The sequence below is a fragment of the Bufo bufo genome, chromosome 1 (assembly GCF_905171765.1).
Source record: "Bufo bufo chromosome 1, aBufBuf1.1, whole genome shotgun sequence".
In the NCBI taxonomy this organism is placed as follows: Eukaryota; Metazoa; Chordata; class Amphibia; order Anura; family Bufonidae; genus Bufo; species Bufo bufo.
In genome coordinates this window covers 208,131,406-208,145,952 of record NC_053389.1, presented here as the reverse complement: position 1 = coordinate 208,145,952, position 14,547 = coordinate 208,131,406, and the positions used below count along the sequence as shown (strand labels likewise).

Sequence of the window (14,547 nt, the reverse complement as noted above, 5' to 3'; positions counted from 1 at the left end):
ACTAGGAGTGGTTAGGGAAGACTGGTAGCAGTTTCTGAGTTTGCTGGCTGTGGTTCCAGACGGTGACCATAGTTTCTCTTCCAGCATGAATGATGTGTGTGGTATGTATCTGATTAAAGTGACAAGTATATAGCATGTACAATATGTAATGTGAGAGGCACATAAGAGGTGCATGTGTGACAAGTATTTTATGTGTGAGAGGCATACGGTATGTGTGGCATGAATCTAATGTGTGAGAGGTATACATACAGCAGGTGTAGAATTTAAATAGGATGCAATAAGTGAACATATAGGTGTGGCATGTGTCCAGGGTGTGTGCAACATATATCCAGTAGGTATAGTAAGTGTCTGATATGTAACTGACCTATAAATAGTATAAATGGTGTAGCTTGGTTGCTTTTGAAGCAAGGGGGTCCAGACATACTTCTTACACAGGGGCTCCATGCTGTTAAAGTCCGCTCCTGCATTGCACTACTCTATAATATAAATCCCTATGGCTCATGAATATGTACACTCATTATACAATCACTAGCCTTTAATGCATTGCAAAGAGCCATGCAGCCATAAGTATTCAACCATGAAATGGTTATCAATTATAAATTTAATTTCTGAACTATAAATATTCACAGTTAATAAATATACAAAATGGTAGACTGTAAGTAATTTGTATTACTTTATTTTTGTGCTGCCACTGGAGGTTGGGCAGCACATTTTCAAGGGCAGGTAATTTACAAAATATGGAAATATGGTAGTGGCATTGCAGGTAATCGTGTCTGTGATTAAAACAAAACAAAAAAAAAAAAAAAACACTCAGAAATGATAAACTGTTCCTGAATAATATGATAAATAGATACGAGGATGTATATGGCCATAATTAAAGAGAAAAGCACAGAACATAGCAGTACTCTCAAGGCCCTACATGCAAAATTGATATATAAACTAATACCACATGTGATGTGATAAATATCAGGTTCTTAGCAAATATTTCTTGATAAAAAAAAATACCAGTGCCCAGCCACCACGGCATATGGAAATCTACTCAGTTTAATGTTTAACATCTATCTCTATGCCAGTGGGACCCCACATGTATTCTGAGTGGCTACAGTTGTTACCTCTGTGTGCCACAGGCATCCATAAATATCACACTAATTAAAAACACTTGAATAGATGGGATGATAGAAGTGCATTCAGACTTGGAAGCGGCCACACCACCAAATATGTTCTACGCGGAGGTGTAGTCGCCTCCAAGTCTCAATGCGCTCCCATTATCCCATCCATTCCACAAGTGCTTTTAATTAGTGTGATACATATAGCTGAGTTGGCTCTTCCTTTCTAAAATATATTTGCTAAGAACCTCATATTTATCATATCAAATGTATTAGTTTATATATAGATTTTGCATTGAGAGCCATGAGAGTGCTGCTATGTTCTGTAATTTTCTCTGTAAGTAAAACTAGGAGAAAAAAATCTTCATCCACTAAAAATGTAATTACAAAATTCTGTTCTTGAACAGACTGTCATAGTCTAGCTTCTTATAGGAAAATTAGAATTGATGTAAATGATGCAAATTCAGATTTTATATAATTTTTTATCTAACCAGCAGTATAATGCATTGAGAGGACCCTTTCTTGAGAGTCCTCAATGCATTTTACTGCTGGTTTGTCGGAGCACAATGTCAGAATGCAAATGAGCATGAAGATAAAAATGACATACCCGGACTCAGCGTTGACACCATACACCATTTAGGGCTGTTTCACACGAGCGGATGCCGTGCGTGGCATCCGCTCCGTGAAAGAGTGTCAAGACCCGATGCAGACTGCAGAGGCACGGAGCATTAACATGACTGATAATGCTCCGTGCCTCTCTGTGATCTCTTTACTACGAAATCACAGGGAGATAAAGTTGTCACTGTGATTTCGTAGTAAAGAGATCACAGAGAGGCACGGAGCATTATCAATCATGTTAATGCTCCGTGCCTCTGCAGTCTGCATCGGGTCTTGGCTGTCATTCACGGAGCGGATGTCACGCACGGCATCCGCTCGTGTGAAACAGCCCTTACTCTAGTTTAGGCCTCTTGCACACGAACGTTTTTTTTTCCTGCTTCCGTTCCGTTTTTTTGCCTTCCGTATATGGACCGTAAACAGAACCATTCATTTCAATGGATCCGCAAAAAACTGAAGGTACTCCGTATGCCTTCCGTTTCCATACTTCCGTTTTTCCGTTTCGTTCAAAGATAGAACATGTCCTATTATTGTCCGCATAACGGACAAGGATAGTACTGTTCTATCAGGGGACAGCTTTTCTGTTCCGCAAAAATGGAATGCACACGGATGTCATCCGTATTTATTGTAGATCCGTTTTTTGAGGACCGCGAAATACCAAAAAAGCAATACGGTCGTGTGCAAGAGGTCTAAGGGTCCATTCACACATCCGTAGTGCATTGCGGGTCCGCAAATTGTAGATCTGAAATACACTTGACCGACACCCCCATAGAAATGCCTATTGTTGTCCGCAATTGCAAAAAAAGGCCCGTAAACAGAAAAAAAAAACGGTCATGTGAAAGAGGCCTTAGGCCCCTTTCACACGAGCGAGTATTCCGCGCGGATGCGATGCGAGAGGTGAACGCATTGCACCCGCACTGAATACTGACCCATTCATTTCTATGGGGCTGTGCACACGAGCGGTGATTTTCACGCATCACTTTTGCGTTGCGTGAAAATCGCAGCATGCTCCTCTTTGTGCGTTTTTCACGTAACGCAGGCCCCATAGAAATGAATGGGGTTGCGTGAAAATCGCAAGCATCCGCAAGCAAGTGCGGATGCGGTGCGATTTTCACGCACGGTTGCTAGGAGACGATCGGGATGGAGACCCGAACCTTATTATTTTCCCTTATAACATGGTTATAAGGGAAAATAATAGCATTCTGAATACAGAATGCTAAGTAAAACAGGGCTGGAGGGGGTTAAAAAAAATAAAAAATCATTTAACTCACCTTAATCCACTTGCTCGCGATGCCGGGCATCTCCGTCTGACTCTTTTACTGTATAGGACCTGTGGAGAGCATTAACTATAGTTTAAGGACCTGGGATGACGTCACTCCGTTCATCACATGGTACGTCACATGATCTTTTACCATGGTGATTCACCATGGTAAAAGATCATGTGACGTACCATGTGATGACCAGAGTGACGTCATCCCAGGTCCTTAAACTATAGTTAATGCTCTCCACAGGTCCTATACAGTAAAAGAGTCAGACGGAGATGCCCGGAATCGCGAGCAAGTGGATTAAGGTGAGTTAAATGATTTTTTATTTTTTTTAACCCCCTCCAGCCCTGTTTTACTTAGCATTCTGTATTCAGAATGCTATTATTTTCCCTTATAACCATGTTATAAGGGAAAATAATACTATTTACAGAACACCGATCCCAAGCCCGAACTTCTGTGAAGAAGTTCGGGTTTGGGTACCAAACACGCGCGATTTTTCTCACGCGAGTGCAAAATGCATTACAATGTTTTGCACTCGCGCGGAAAAATCGCGGGTGTTCCCACAACGCACCCGCACATTTTTACGTTTTTATGCGCGTTTTTTGCAATAGTAAACGCGCGTTTGACGCGCGTTTGTGTGATTGACTGCAGTGTCCTATGGCCACAAACGCGCGTCAAAACGCCCCAAAGAAGCTCAAGAACTTGTTTGAGCGTAGGGCGTTTTTCAGCGCGTTCAAACGCGCTGTAAAACGCTCAAGTGAGAACCAGGGCCATAGGGAAGCATTGGTTTTCATGTGTTGAGCGTTTTACAGCGCGTTTGAAGACTTAGGCCTCTTTCACACGGGCGTCGCGTGTGAGGGCCGGATAAGATGCGGGTGCGTCGCGGGAAAATGCGGGATTTTTCTGCACGAGTGCAAAGCATTTTAATGCGTTTTGCACGCGCGTGAAAAAAATCGGCATGTTTGGTACCCAAACCCGAACCTGAACGGGTTTGGGTTAGGTGTTGTACAGATTTTATTATTTTCCCTTATAACATGGTTATATATATCTATGTTTTTTTTTTAACCCCTCCATCCCTATTTTACTAAGCATTTTGTATTAAGAATGCTATTATTTTCCCTTATAACCATGTTATAAGGGAAAATAATAATGATCGGGTCCCCATCCCAATCATCTCCTAGCAACCATGCCTGAAAATCGCACCGCATCCGCACTTGCTTGGCGCTGTCCACATGATCGGTGATTTTCACGCATCACTTGTGTGTTGCATGAAAATCACAGCAAGCTCTATATTGTGCGTTTTTCCTGCAACGCAGGCCCCATAGAAGTGACTAGGGCTGCGTAAAAATCGCAAACAAGTGCGGATGCGGTGCGATTTTCACGCATGGTTGCTAGGAGACGATCGGGATGGGGACCCAATGTTCATTATTTTCTCTCATAACATGGTTATAAGGGGAAATAATAGCATTCTTAATACAGAATGCTAAGTAAATTAGGGATGGATGGGTTAAAAAAAATATATATATTTAAGTCACCTCATCCACTTGTTCGCGCTGCCTGGCTCGTCTTCTTTCTTCTTCTTTGATGACCTGGGAGGAAAAGGACCTTTGGTGATGTCACTGCGCTCATCACATGACGTCACTCCGGTCATCACATGACGTCACTCCGGTCATCACATGGTACGTCACATGATCTTTTACCATGGTGATTCACCATGGTAAAAGATCATGTGACGTACCATGTGATGACCAGAGTGACGTCATCCCAGGTCCTTAAACTATAGTTAATGCTCTCCACAGGTCCTATACAGTAAAAGAGTCAGACGGAGATGCCCGGAATCGCGAGCAAGTGGATTAAGGTGAGTTAAATGATTTTTTTATTTTTTTTAACCCCCTCCAGCCCTGTTTTACTTAGCATTCTGTATTCAGAATGCTATTATTTTCCCTTATAACCATGTTATAAGGGAAAATAATACTATTTACAGAACACCGATCCCAAGCCCGAACTTCTGTGAAGAAGTTCGGGTTTGGGTACCAAACACGCGCGATTTTTCTCACGCGAGTGCAAAACGCATTACAATGTTTTGCACTCGCGCGGAAAAATCGCGGGTGTTCCCACAACGCACCCGCACATTTTTCCGCAACGCCCGTGTGAAAGAGGCCTTAGGCTGGGTTCAGACCTGAGCGCATTTTATATGCGCGTTTTTGTCGCGCGTTTTTATGCGCGTTTTTTGCAATAGTAAACGCGCGTTTGACGCGCGTTTGTGTGATTGACTGCAGTGTCCTATGGCCACAAACGCGCGTCAAAACGCCCTAAAGAAGCTCAAGAACTTGTTTGAGCGTAGGGCGTTTTTCAGCGCGTTCAAACGCGCTGTAAAACGCTCAAGTGAGAACCAGGGCCATAGGGAAGCATTGGTTTTCATGTGTTGAGCGTTTTACAGCGCGTTTGAAGACTTAGGCCTCTTTCACACGGGCGTCGCGTGTGAGGGCCGGATAAGATGCGGGTGCGTCGCGGGAAAATGCAGAATTTTTCTGCACGAGTGCAAAGCATTTTAATGCGTTTTGCACGCGCGTGAAAAAAATCGGCATGTTTGGTACCCAAACCCGAACCTGAACGGGTTTGGGTTAGGTGTTGTACATATTTTATTATTTTCCCTTATAACATGGTTATATATATCTATGTTTTTTTTTTAACCCCTCCATCCCTATTTTACTAAGCATTTTGTATTAAGAATGCTATTATTTTCCCTTATAACCATGTTATAAGGGAAAATAATAATGATCGGGTCCCCATCCCAATCATCTCCTAGCAACCATGCCTGAAAATCGCACCGCATCCGCACTTGCTTGGCGCTGTCCACATGATCGGTGATTTTCACGCATCACTTGTGTGTTGCATGAAAATCACAGCAAGCTCTATATTGTGCGTTTTTCCTGCAACGCAGGCCCCATAGAAGTGACTAGGGCTGCGTAAAAATCGCAAACAAGTGCGGATGCGGTGCGATTTTCACGCATGGTTGCTAGGAGACGATCGGGATGGGGACCCAATGTTCATTATTTTCTCTCATAACATGGTTATAAGGGGAAATAATAGCATTCTTAATACAGAATGCTAAGTAAATTAGGGATGGATGGGTTAAAAAAAATATATATATTTAAGTCACCTCATCCACTTGTTCGCGCTGCCTGGCTCGTCTTCTTTCTTCTTCTTTGATGACCTGGGAGGAAAAGGACCTTTGGTGATGTCACTGCGCTCATCACATGGTCCATCACCATAGTGATGGACCATGTTATGGGCCATGTGATGAGCACAGTGACGTCACCAGAGGTCCTTTTCCTCCCAGGTCATCAAAGAAGAAGATAGAAGACAAGCCGGGCTGTGCGAACAAGTGGATGAGGAGAGTTTATTTATTTTTTTATATTTTTTGACCCCCTCCATCCCTAATTCACTTAGCATTCTGTATTAAGAACGCTATTATTTCCTTTATAACCTTTCTTCTTCTTCTGTGAAGAAGTCCGGGTTCGGTTCTGGGTACCAAACATGCCGATTTTTCTCACGCGTGTGCAAAACGCATTAAAACGCTTTGCACTCGCAGGGAAAAATCGTGCATTTTCCCGCAACGCACCCACATCTTTTCCCGCACGTCCCCCGCAACGCCCGTGTGAAAGAGGCCTTAGGTGTTCCACAAGAATTAAAGGAAAATGTAGATGACATTTCTGAATTTCACTTTTTTGGCAGAGTTTCCATTTTAATCAATTTTTTCCAGTAACAAAGCAAGAGTTAACAGCCAAACAAAACTCACTGGAGGAGATTTATCAAACTGGTGTAAAGTAGAACTGTCTCAGTTGCCCATAGCAACCAATCAGTTTCCACCTTTCATTTTTCACTGCTCCTTTGGAAAATGAAAGGTGGAATCTGATTGGTTGCTATGGGTAACTAAGCCAAGACTGCTTTACACCAGTTTGATAAATATCCCCCATTATTTATTACCCTGATTCTGTAGTTTACAAAAACACCCAATTTGTGATCGTAAACTGCTGTACGGGCACACTGCAGGGAGCAGAAGGAAAGGAAAGCCATATGGTTTTTGTAGGGCAGATTTCACTGGGATAATTTTAAGTTGCCATGTCACATTTGAAGACCCCCTGATGCACCCCTAGAGTAGAAACTCCAAAAAAGTGACCCCATTTTGGAAACTACAGGATAAGGTAGCAGTTTTATTGGTACTATTTTAGGGTACATATGGTTTTGGTTGCTCTATATTAAACTTTTTGTGAGGCAAGGTAACAAAACCAAATATGACAAAACCAAAAATGACTACTTTTTGGGTGATTTGTTTCAGTTTTACACAATAAAGCATCTTTAAAAAAAATATTCTGAAAGCAATACTTTTATTTTTATTTTTGGGCGACTGTCTTATGTAGGGGCTAATTTTTTTCGGGATGAGATGACTGTTTGATTGGTACTATTTTAGGGTGCATATAATTTTTTGATCGCTTGGTATTACACTTTTTGTGATGTAAGGTGACAAAAAATGTTTTTTTTTTACACCGTTTTTATTTTTTACTTTTTTACCGTGTTCACCTGAGGGGTTAAGTCATGTGATATTTTTATACAGTAGGTCGTTACATATTCGGTGATACCTAATATGTATACTTTTTTTATTTTAAAAAGGTTTTACACAATAAAGCATTTTTGAAAAAAAAAAAAAATCATGTTTTAGTGTTTCCATATTCTGAGAGCCATAGTTTTTTTTTTTTTTTTTTGGGATGATTGTATTAAGTAGGGTTTCATTTTTTGCGGGATAAGATGACAGTTTGATTGGTACTACTTTAAGGGGAATATGACTTTTTGATCGCATGGTATTGGTAGCACTTTTTGTGATGTAAGGTGACAAAAAATGGCTTTTTTGACACCGTTTTTTTTTTTTTTTACGGTGTTCACCTGAGGGGTTAGGTCATGTGATATTTTAATAGACCTGGTTGTTACGGACACTGCGATACCTAATATGTCTACTTTTTTTATTTTATTCACTTTTAATACAATAAAGCCTCTTTCACACAAGTGTGGCAGATTGGCTCCAGATGCGTTCAGGCTGAGTTCAGGGAAACTCGCACCATTTTGCAAACAAGTTCAGTCAGTTTTGTCTAGAATTGCGTTCAGTTGTTCAGTTGGGGTGGGTGCAATGCGTTTTGATCCGTTTTTCACGCGTGTGATAAAAAACGGAAGGTTTATAAACAACCTCTCTTAGCAACCATCAGTGAAAAACGCATTTCTCCCCCACTTGCTTGCGGATGCAATGCTTTTTTTACGGAAGCCCCATTCATTCCTATGGGGCCAGGGCTGCGTGAAAAACGCAGAATATAGAACATGCTACGTTTTCACGCAATGCAGAACGGATGCGTGAAAAAAAGCGCTCATGTACACAGACCTATTGAAATGAATGGGTAAGGACTATGTTCATATCATGCATCGCACCCGCACAGAAAACTCGCTCGTGTGAAAGGGGCCTAAATGCATTTTTGAAACAAAAAAAATCATGCATTACTGTCTTTATATTCTGAGAGAGATTGTTTTATGTAGTGGCTCATTTTTTGTGGGATGAAGTGACGGTTTGATTGGTAATATTTTGGGGGCATACGCCTTTTTGATTGTGTTGCACTTTTTGTGATGTAAGGTGACAAAAAATGATTGTTTTAGCACAGTTTTTATTTTATTTTTTCTATAGCGTTCAGGTGAGGGAGTGGGTCATGTGATATTTTTATAGAGCCTGTCGTTACGGATGCGGAAATACCCAATATGTTTGGTTTTCTTTTTCTTTTCTATATTTTTTTTTCCAATTTTATGTGTTTTATTTTGGGAATTTATTTTTATTTTTTTACTTGAAACTTAATTTTTTTATTATAAAAACTTTTTTTTTTAACTTTTTTACTTTATATGCCTGTATAGTGTCCGCAGAAATAATGTTTTCTAATATGCCTCTATAGTAGAAGAGCTCCTACTTTGCCTTCAGAATAATATCCCCTATTTTACCCCCAGTAATAATTTCATTATAGTGCCCCCAGAATAAATATTGTCCTCTATAGTGCCCCCAGTATTAATGTTCCTATACAAAAAATCCAGCTATAGTTCTCCAGTGTTAAAATACCCCAAATTCCCCCAATAATGCCCCTGTAATCTGTAATTTTATTACTCAAAAACTAAAGATAGTAATCCCGTTTACCCCCGAGTGTTGGATATTGAATGATTTCTCCAATATAATCTGCCATAAGCACCAAAAGATCTTTTTGATCAAAATAATTTTCTTAGCCAGACTTTTAATTATCCGAGTCTGGTTTTCTCAAAACACTCCAAAACTTAATGACTAGATACATCTTAAGGTTATGAGATATGAGAACATTTTGCATACCCAGAGGAATTCTAAAGAAAAATGGTCTAGGACATGGGGAGAATGGAAGTGGTGGGTTTTTGTTTCTGTTCCTCTGCCCTTCTTTTCCCTCTCACTCTTTGCCTATTTGTTGTTTTTTTTCCTTTGTGATGTTGAGTTTATTATTTTAGAAAGAGAATGAGATTCATCGTGGGGGTGGGTGGTTTGGGTTTGGGTGATTGGGGTGGGTATGGGGAGAAAAGTATAATTTATGTTTTGATTAATTATGTAATTGTTTTCTAATCGAGATTGCTTTCTTACTGTAATTTCTCTTTTCCTGTGATATGTCCTTCTCTCAAATAAAGGACTTTATTTGACATATAAAAAATAAATAAAAATACCCCGGAGTGCCCCCAGTAATGCTCCCTTTAGTGTTGCCAATAATGTCCCCATGCACCTCCAGTAGTAATGTATAGAAAGTTCTATGGCAACCCAAATGTTTTATAAATGCTTTTAATCAAGAAAATTTCATGTTGATACAGTACAATTCATATCCAGAAAGTCTCAATAATCACTAGGCCATTGAGATGACCTTTATCAAGCAATCTATGGTCAAGAGATGTCCTTCTAACACATTTCATTTATATTGCATTAGTTGTATGTGCACAACTAAAAGAAAATTTTAATAGTGAAAGGAGGAAAGTCTTTTTTTAATTTTATAATGAAAATGTGTCTATTATTTTTTTTTGTTTGTCAGGTGTGGTTCGTGCCTCGAGTATCTTCCCTATCCTCAGTGCCATGCTCCTATTACTAGGGGGCCTTTGTGTTGCTGCCAGTCGTGTTTACAAATCTAAGCGCAACATCATTTTGGGGGCTGGGATTCTGTTTGTTGCTGCAGGTAAGTACATTTAAACAAGCAAAATCTTGCACCACACTCAATGTACAGTTGCAAGAAAAAGTATGTGAACCCTTTAGAATGATATGTATTTCTGCACAAATTGGTCATAAAATTTGACCTGATCTTTATCTAAGTCACAACAATAGACAATCACAGTCTGCTTAAACTAATAACACACAAATAATTAAATGTTACCATGTTTTTATTGAACACACCATGTAAACATTCACAGTGCAGGTGGAAAAAATATGTGAACCCTTGGATTTAATAACTGGTTGAACCTCCTTTGGCAGCAAAAACTTCAACCAAACATTTCCTGTAGTTGCAGATCAGACGTGCACAACGGTCAGGAGTAATTTTTGACCATGCCTCTTTACAGAACTGCTTCAGTTCAGCAATATTCTTGGGATGTCTGGTGTTAATCGCACAGCATCTCAATCGGGTTGAGGTCAGGTCTCTGACTGGGCCACTCCAAAAGGCGTATTTTCTTCTGTTTAAGCCATTCTGTTGTTGATTTACTTCTATGCTTTAGGTCGTTGTCCTGTTGCAACACCCATCTTCTGTTGAGCTTCAGCTGGTGGACAGATGGCCTTAAGTTCTACTGCAAAATGTCTTGATAAACTTGGGAATTAATTTTTCCTTTAGTGATAGCAATCCGTCCAGGCCCTGACGCAGCAAAGCAGCCCCAAACCATGATGCCCCCACCACCATTCTTCACCGTTGGGATGAGGTTTTGATGTTGGTGTGCTGTGCCTTTTTTTTCTCCACACATAGTGTTGTGTGTTTCTTCTAAACAACTCAACTTTGATTGAACCTGTCCACAGAATATTTTGCCAGTACTGCTGTGGAGCATCCAGGTGCTCTTGTGCAAACTGTTAACATGCAGCAAAGTTTTTTTTGGACAGAAGTGGCTTCCTCTGTGGTATCCTACCATGAAATCCATTCTTGTTTAGTGTTTTACATATCGTAGATTCACTAAAAGGGATGTTAGCATATGCCAGAGACTTTTGTAAGTCTTTAGCTGACACTCTAGGATTCTTCTTCACCTCATTGAGCAGTCTGCGCTGTGCTCTTGCAGTCATATTTACAGGACGGCCACTCCTAGGGAGAATAGCAGCAGTGCTGAACTTTATCAATTTATAGACAATTTGTCTTACTGTGGACTAATGAACAGCAAGGCTTTTGGAGATACTTTTATAACCCTTTCCAGCTTTATGCAAGTCAACAATTATTAATCGTAGGTCTTCTGAGAGCTCTTTTGTGCGAGGCATCATTCACATCAGGCAATGCTTCTTATGAAAAGCAAACCCAGAACTGGTGTGTGTTTTTTATAGGGCAGTGCAGCTGTAACCAACACCTCCAATCTCATCTCATTGATTAGACTCCAGTTGGCTGACACCTCACTCCAATTAGCTCTTGGAGATGTCATTAGTCTAGGGGTTAACCAACTTTTTCCACCTGCACTGTGAATGTTTACATGGTGTGTTCAATAAAAACATGGTAACATTTAATTATTTGTGTGTTATTAGTTTAAGCAGACTGTAATTGTTTATTGTTGTGACTTAGATGAAGATCAGATTACATTTTATGACCAATTTGTGCAGAAATCCATATCATTCCAAAGGGTTCACATACTTTTTCTTGCAACCGTAATACACCGAAATCTGCTTTACAGAATAACATTAATTACCTGTGCATACGCCTGTGTGCACCTGAGGAAGCCAGTTTACCTGGCAATACGCGTGGGGCGTATCTTACCTACACATCATATCCGCTGACCTATCTATTTTGATAAGTATCCGCAAATTTTGATGCCTCATTTGTGATGTTATATTTTTTGACTTATTAGGATGCAAGATTCTTTCGGCTACCAACCCATTCAATACCCAACCCAAAAATACTCAGAGACTTTCTTTTGGTATAAGGCCGTAGCAGCCGATTTATTAAATAAAATACAACAGTATAAAACCTCTTTAATGATAAGGCTTAACACACATAATAATGTGCAATAACATAATACCGCAACATAATCCAACCTACCCATCAGTATAACCTCCTAATTTTGAAGGATCCTGGAAGGGAACCCAAGTAAACTGCCATCCATCAATCACCACATCCACTTTTATTACAACCTTACCCTTGGCCGCACTCACTGACCCAAGGGCACAAATCCTCCTATATATAAACATATACCCCTGTGGGCCTTTTAGCCCAAACAGGAACCCCGATCCTTCATCTTACCAAGCCTCATGAGATGCATGCTCCAACGTGCACCTATTAACCCTTGTTTTGCCTCCCAGGATCCCCAGATTCCTGTCACGACGAACATTGGTGACAACTCACCCATGTACGTCCTGCCACACCTTAAGGGCTGTCTCCAAACCTTCCTGAAGCCCCAAGGCCCACAGATCCAGTCCATAATTATTCAAGTGCACCCCATCAGCACGCAAAAAGTTATGAAACGCCACCTCCAATTCTTGCTTGCGCACAAAACGGCCCACTTTCTTATTCAATTTTGCCCGAGCCTTATTAATCCGTTCAACTGACCGCGCAAATCTCCAAGACTGACGAGCTACCACGTCAGACCAGACTATCAAAAAATCAGGGAATTCCCTCAGCAACCGCAACAAATCAAATTTTATGTCACGAATGACATCTCTAGATTGGCAGATCCCCAAATCGTTACCACCTACATGCAACACCAAAATATCAAGTGGCCGATCAAGAGAAGCATACACGTAAAACTCCGGTAACACCCTACCCCATAAAAGACCACGCAAACCAATCCACCTGACTTGCAACACTTCGTGATGGAAACCTAATTGACGTTCGTTTCATCGCACATGAGCTCGCAAGGCCCCCCAGTAAATATAGGAATGTCCAAAAATCCATGCCAAACACAAAGTAGACCCTGAAAGCAAAGAAAACAAAATGTATATGTGTTTAAGCCTAAACCCGCTTAACCCCCGAACACCTCACAACAGGTAAGGAAGAATAAAGGACCAAAAGCACGCTGACTCCCAGCCGCCAATATGCTTCTTTGCGTCATCCCCCAAACCCCACCTGGCAGCCTCCATCGCTGTACCAATCCAAAAGGAGTGAGATGCAAACCCTTTAGCCGGTAATCCCGCTGCCCCCCAAACACCTCCTAAAACCGCCACAAACTGGTATCGCTGCAAGGCCGTACCATCATGATGTATCAACAAAGAACCCGCCACATCCAAACGAATACCCATATATTCCTCAAAACAATGCACCAGACACAGCACCGACCCAACTAAAGGACGTAGTTCTATACATACGCCTCTACCCTCTGGATCAGTTTTCGACCTCCTTAACACACACCGCAAACCGTCCTCACAAACACGGACATCCTCCCGCAACAAACCCCCGCCTCGCACTCGACTACTGGCAACCAGGTCCGAAACCCTAAGGGCTTCAAAAAATGCCAATGAAAACGCTGCTCTAAACAAACAAATTTCATAATTTGATGTGCACACGAGCCCCTCCTATCCACACAAAGTTTGCAACACCGAAAACGAAACCGGGTGACTGGTATCCTTGCTACTCCCACTACGGCATTACCCCTTCAAAGCCTGGCGTACCAAAAAACTCTTGGACACATCCGCCAAACCACGTAGTTTCAATGAAAAAAACACAGCTGCCACCCTTTTAGATGTGACCGAAAACGACACGCTCGAACTGAAAGCCAACCCAACAAAATAAACCATTAAACAACTAAAAATCCTAAACAGAATCGCACCCCCCCACCTGATCCACCAACCATTCCCACTGAGACCATACAGAAGAATACACATACCACATAATGTTACTCACGTACCGCCTAATCAAAGATGCAGAGACCCCAAGGCCACACTCCAGAGCTACTGAAGACAAGAAAGCCCATGTACGTCCGCTCCCAGCACCAATTCGCGAAAAACGGTCCCACTGAAAACGAGAGAGAGAATCATCAACTGAGTTATCCACACCTGGCACGTGCACCGCCACAAAACATGCATTCAACCTCAAACCCTGGAGAACCAAATGACAGAGCAAGCCCACAACTCGACAACTGCCCATTGATCGCGTGAACTACACTCAAATTATCGCTATAAAAAATGCACGCATTTATTCCGCAACCAATCCCCCCACAATTCCGTTGCCAAAACTATCGCAAACAATTCCAACAAAGTCAAATTACTAAGAAAAGGGCCTGTTCTCCACTGTCCCTGACAAAAAAACGCCGTAACCACAGGAACCCGAAGCATCCGTATACAGCTCCAAATCGACATTAGA

At 41.3% G+C, this 14,547-nt stretch overlaps 1 protein-coding gene across 2 annotated transcripts in view; it reads left to right on the top strand.

Moving 5' to 3' along the window:
- CACNG8 (calcium voltage-gated channel auxiliary subunit gamma 8) overlaps positions 1–14,547 on the top strand; it is a 79,327-nt gene that overhangs the window by 52,513 nt on the left and 12,267 nt on the right. For both annotated transcript variants that reach the window (XM_040434687.1, XM_040434680.1), the window contains exon 3: positions 10,111–10,251. In XM_040434687.1, the coding sequence (XP_040290621.1) occupies positions 10,111–10,251 (141 nt within the window). The remainder of the gene's footprint in view (positions 1–10,110; positions 10,252–14,547) is intronic.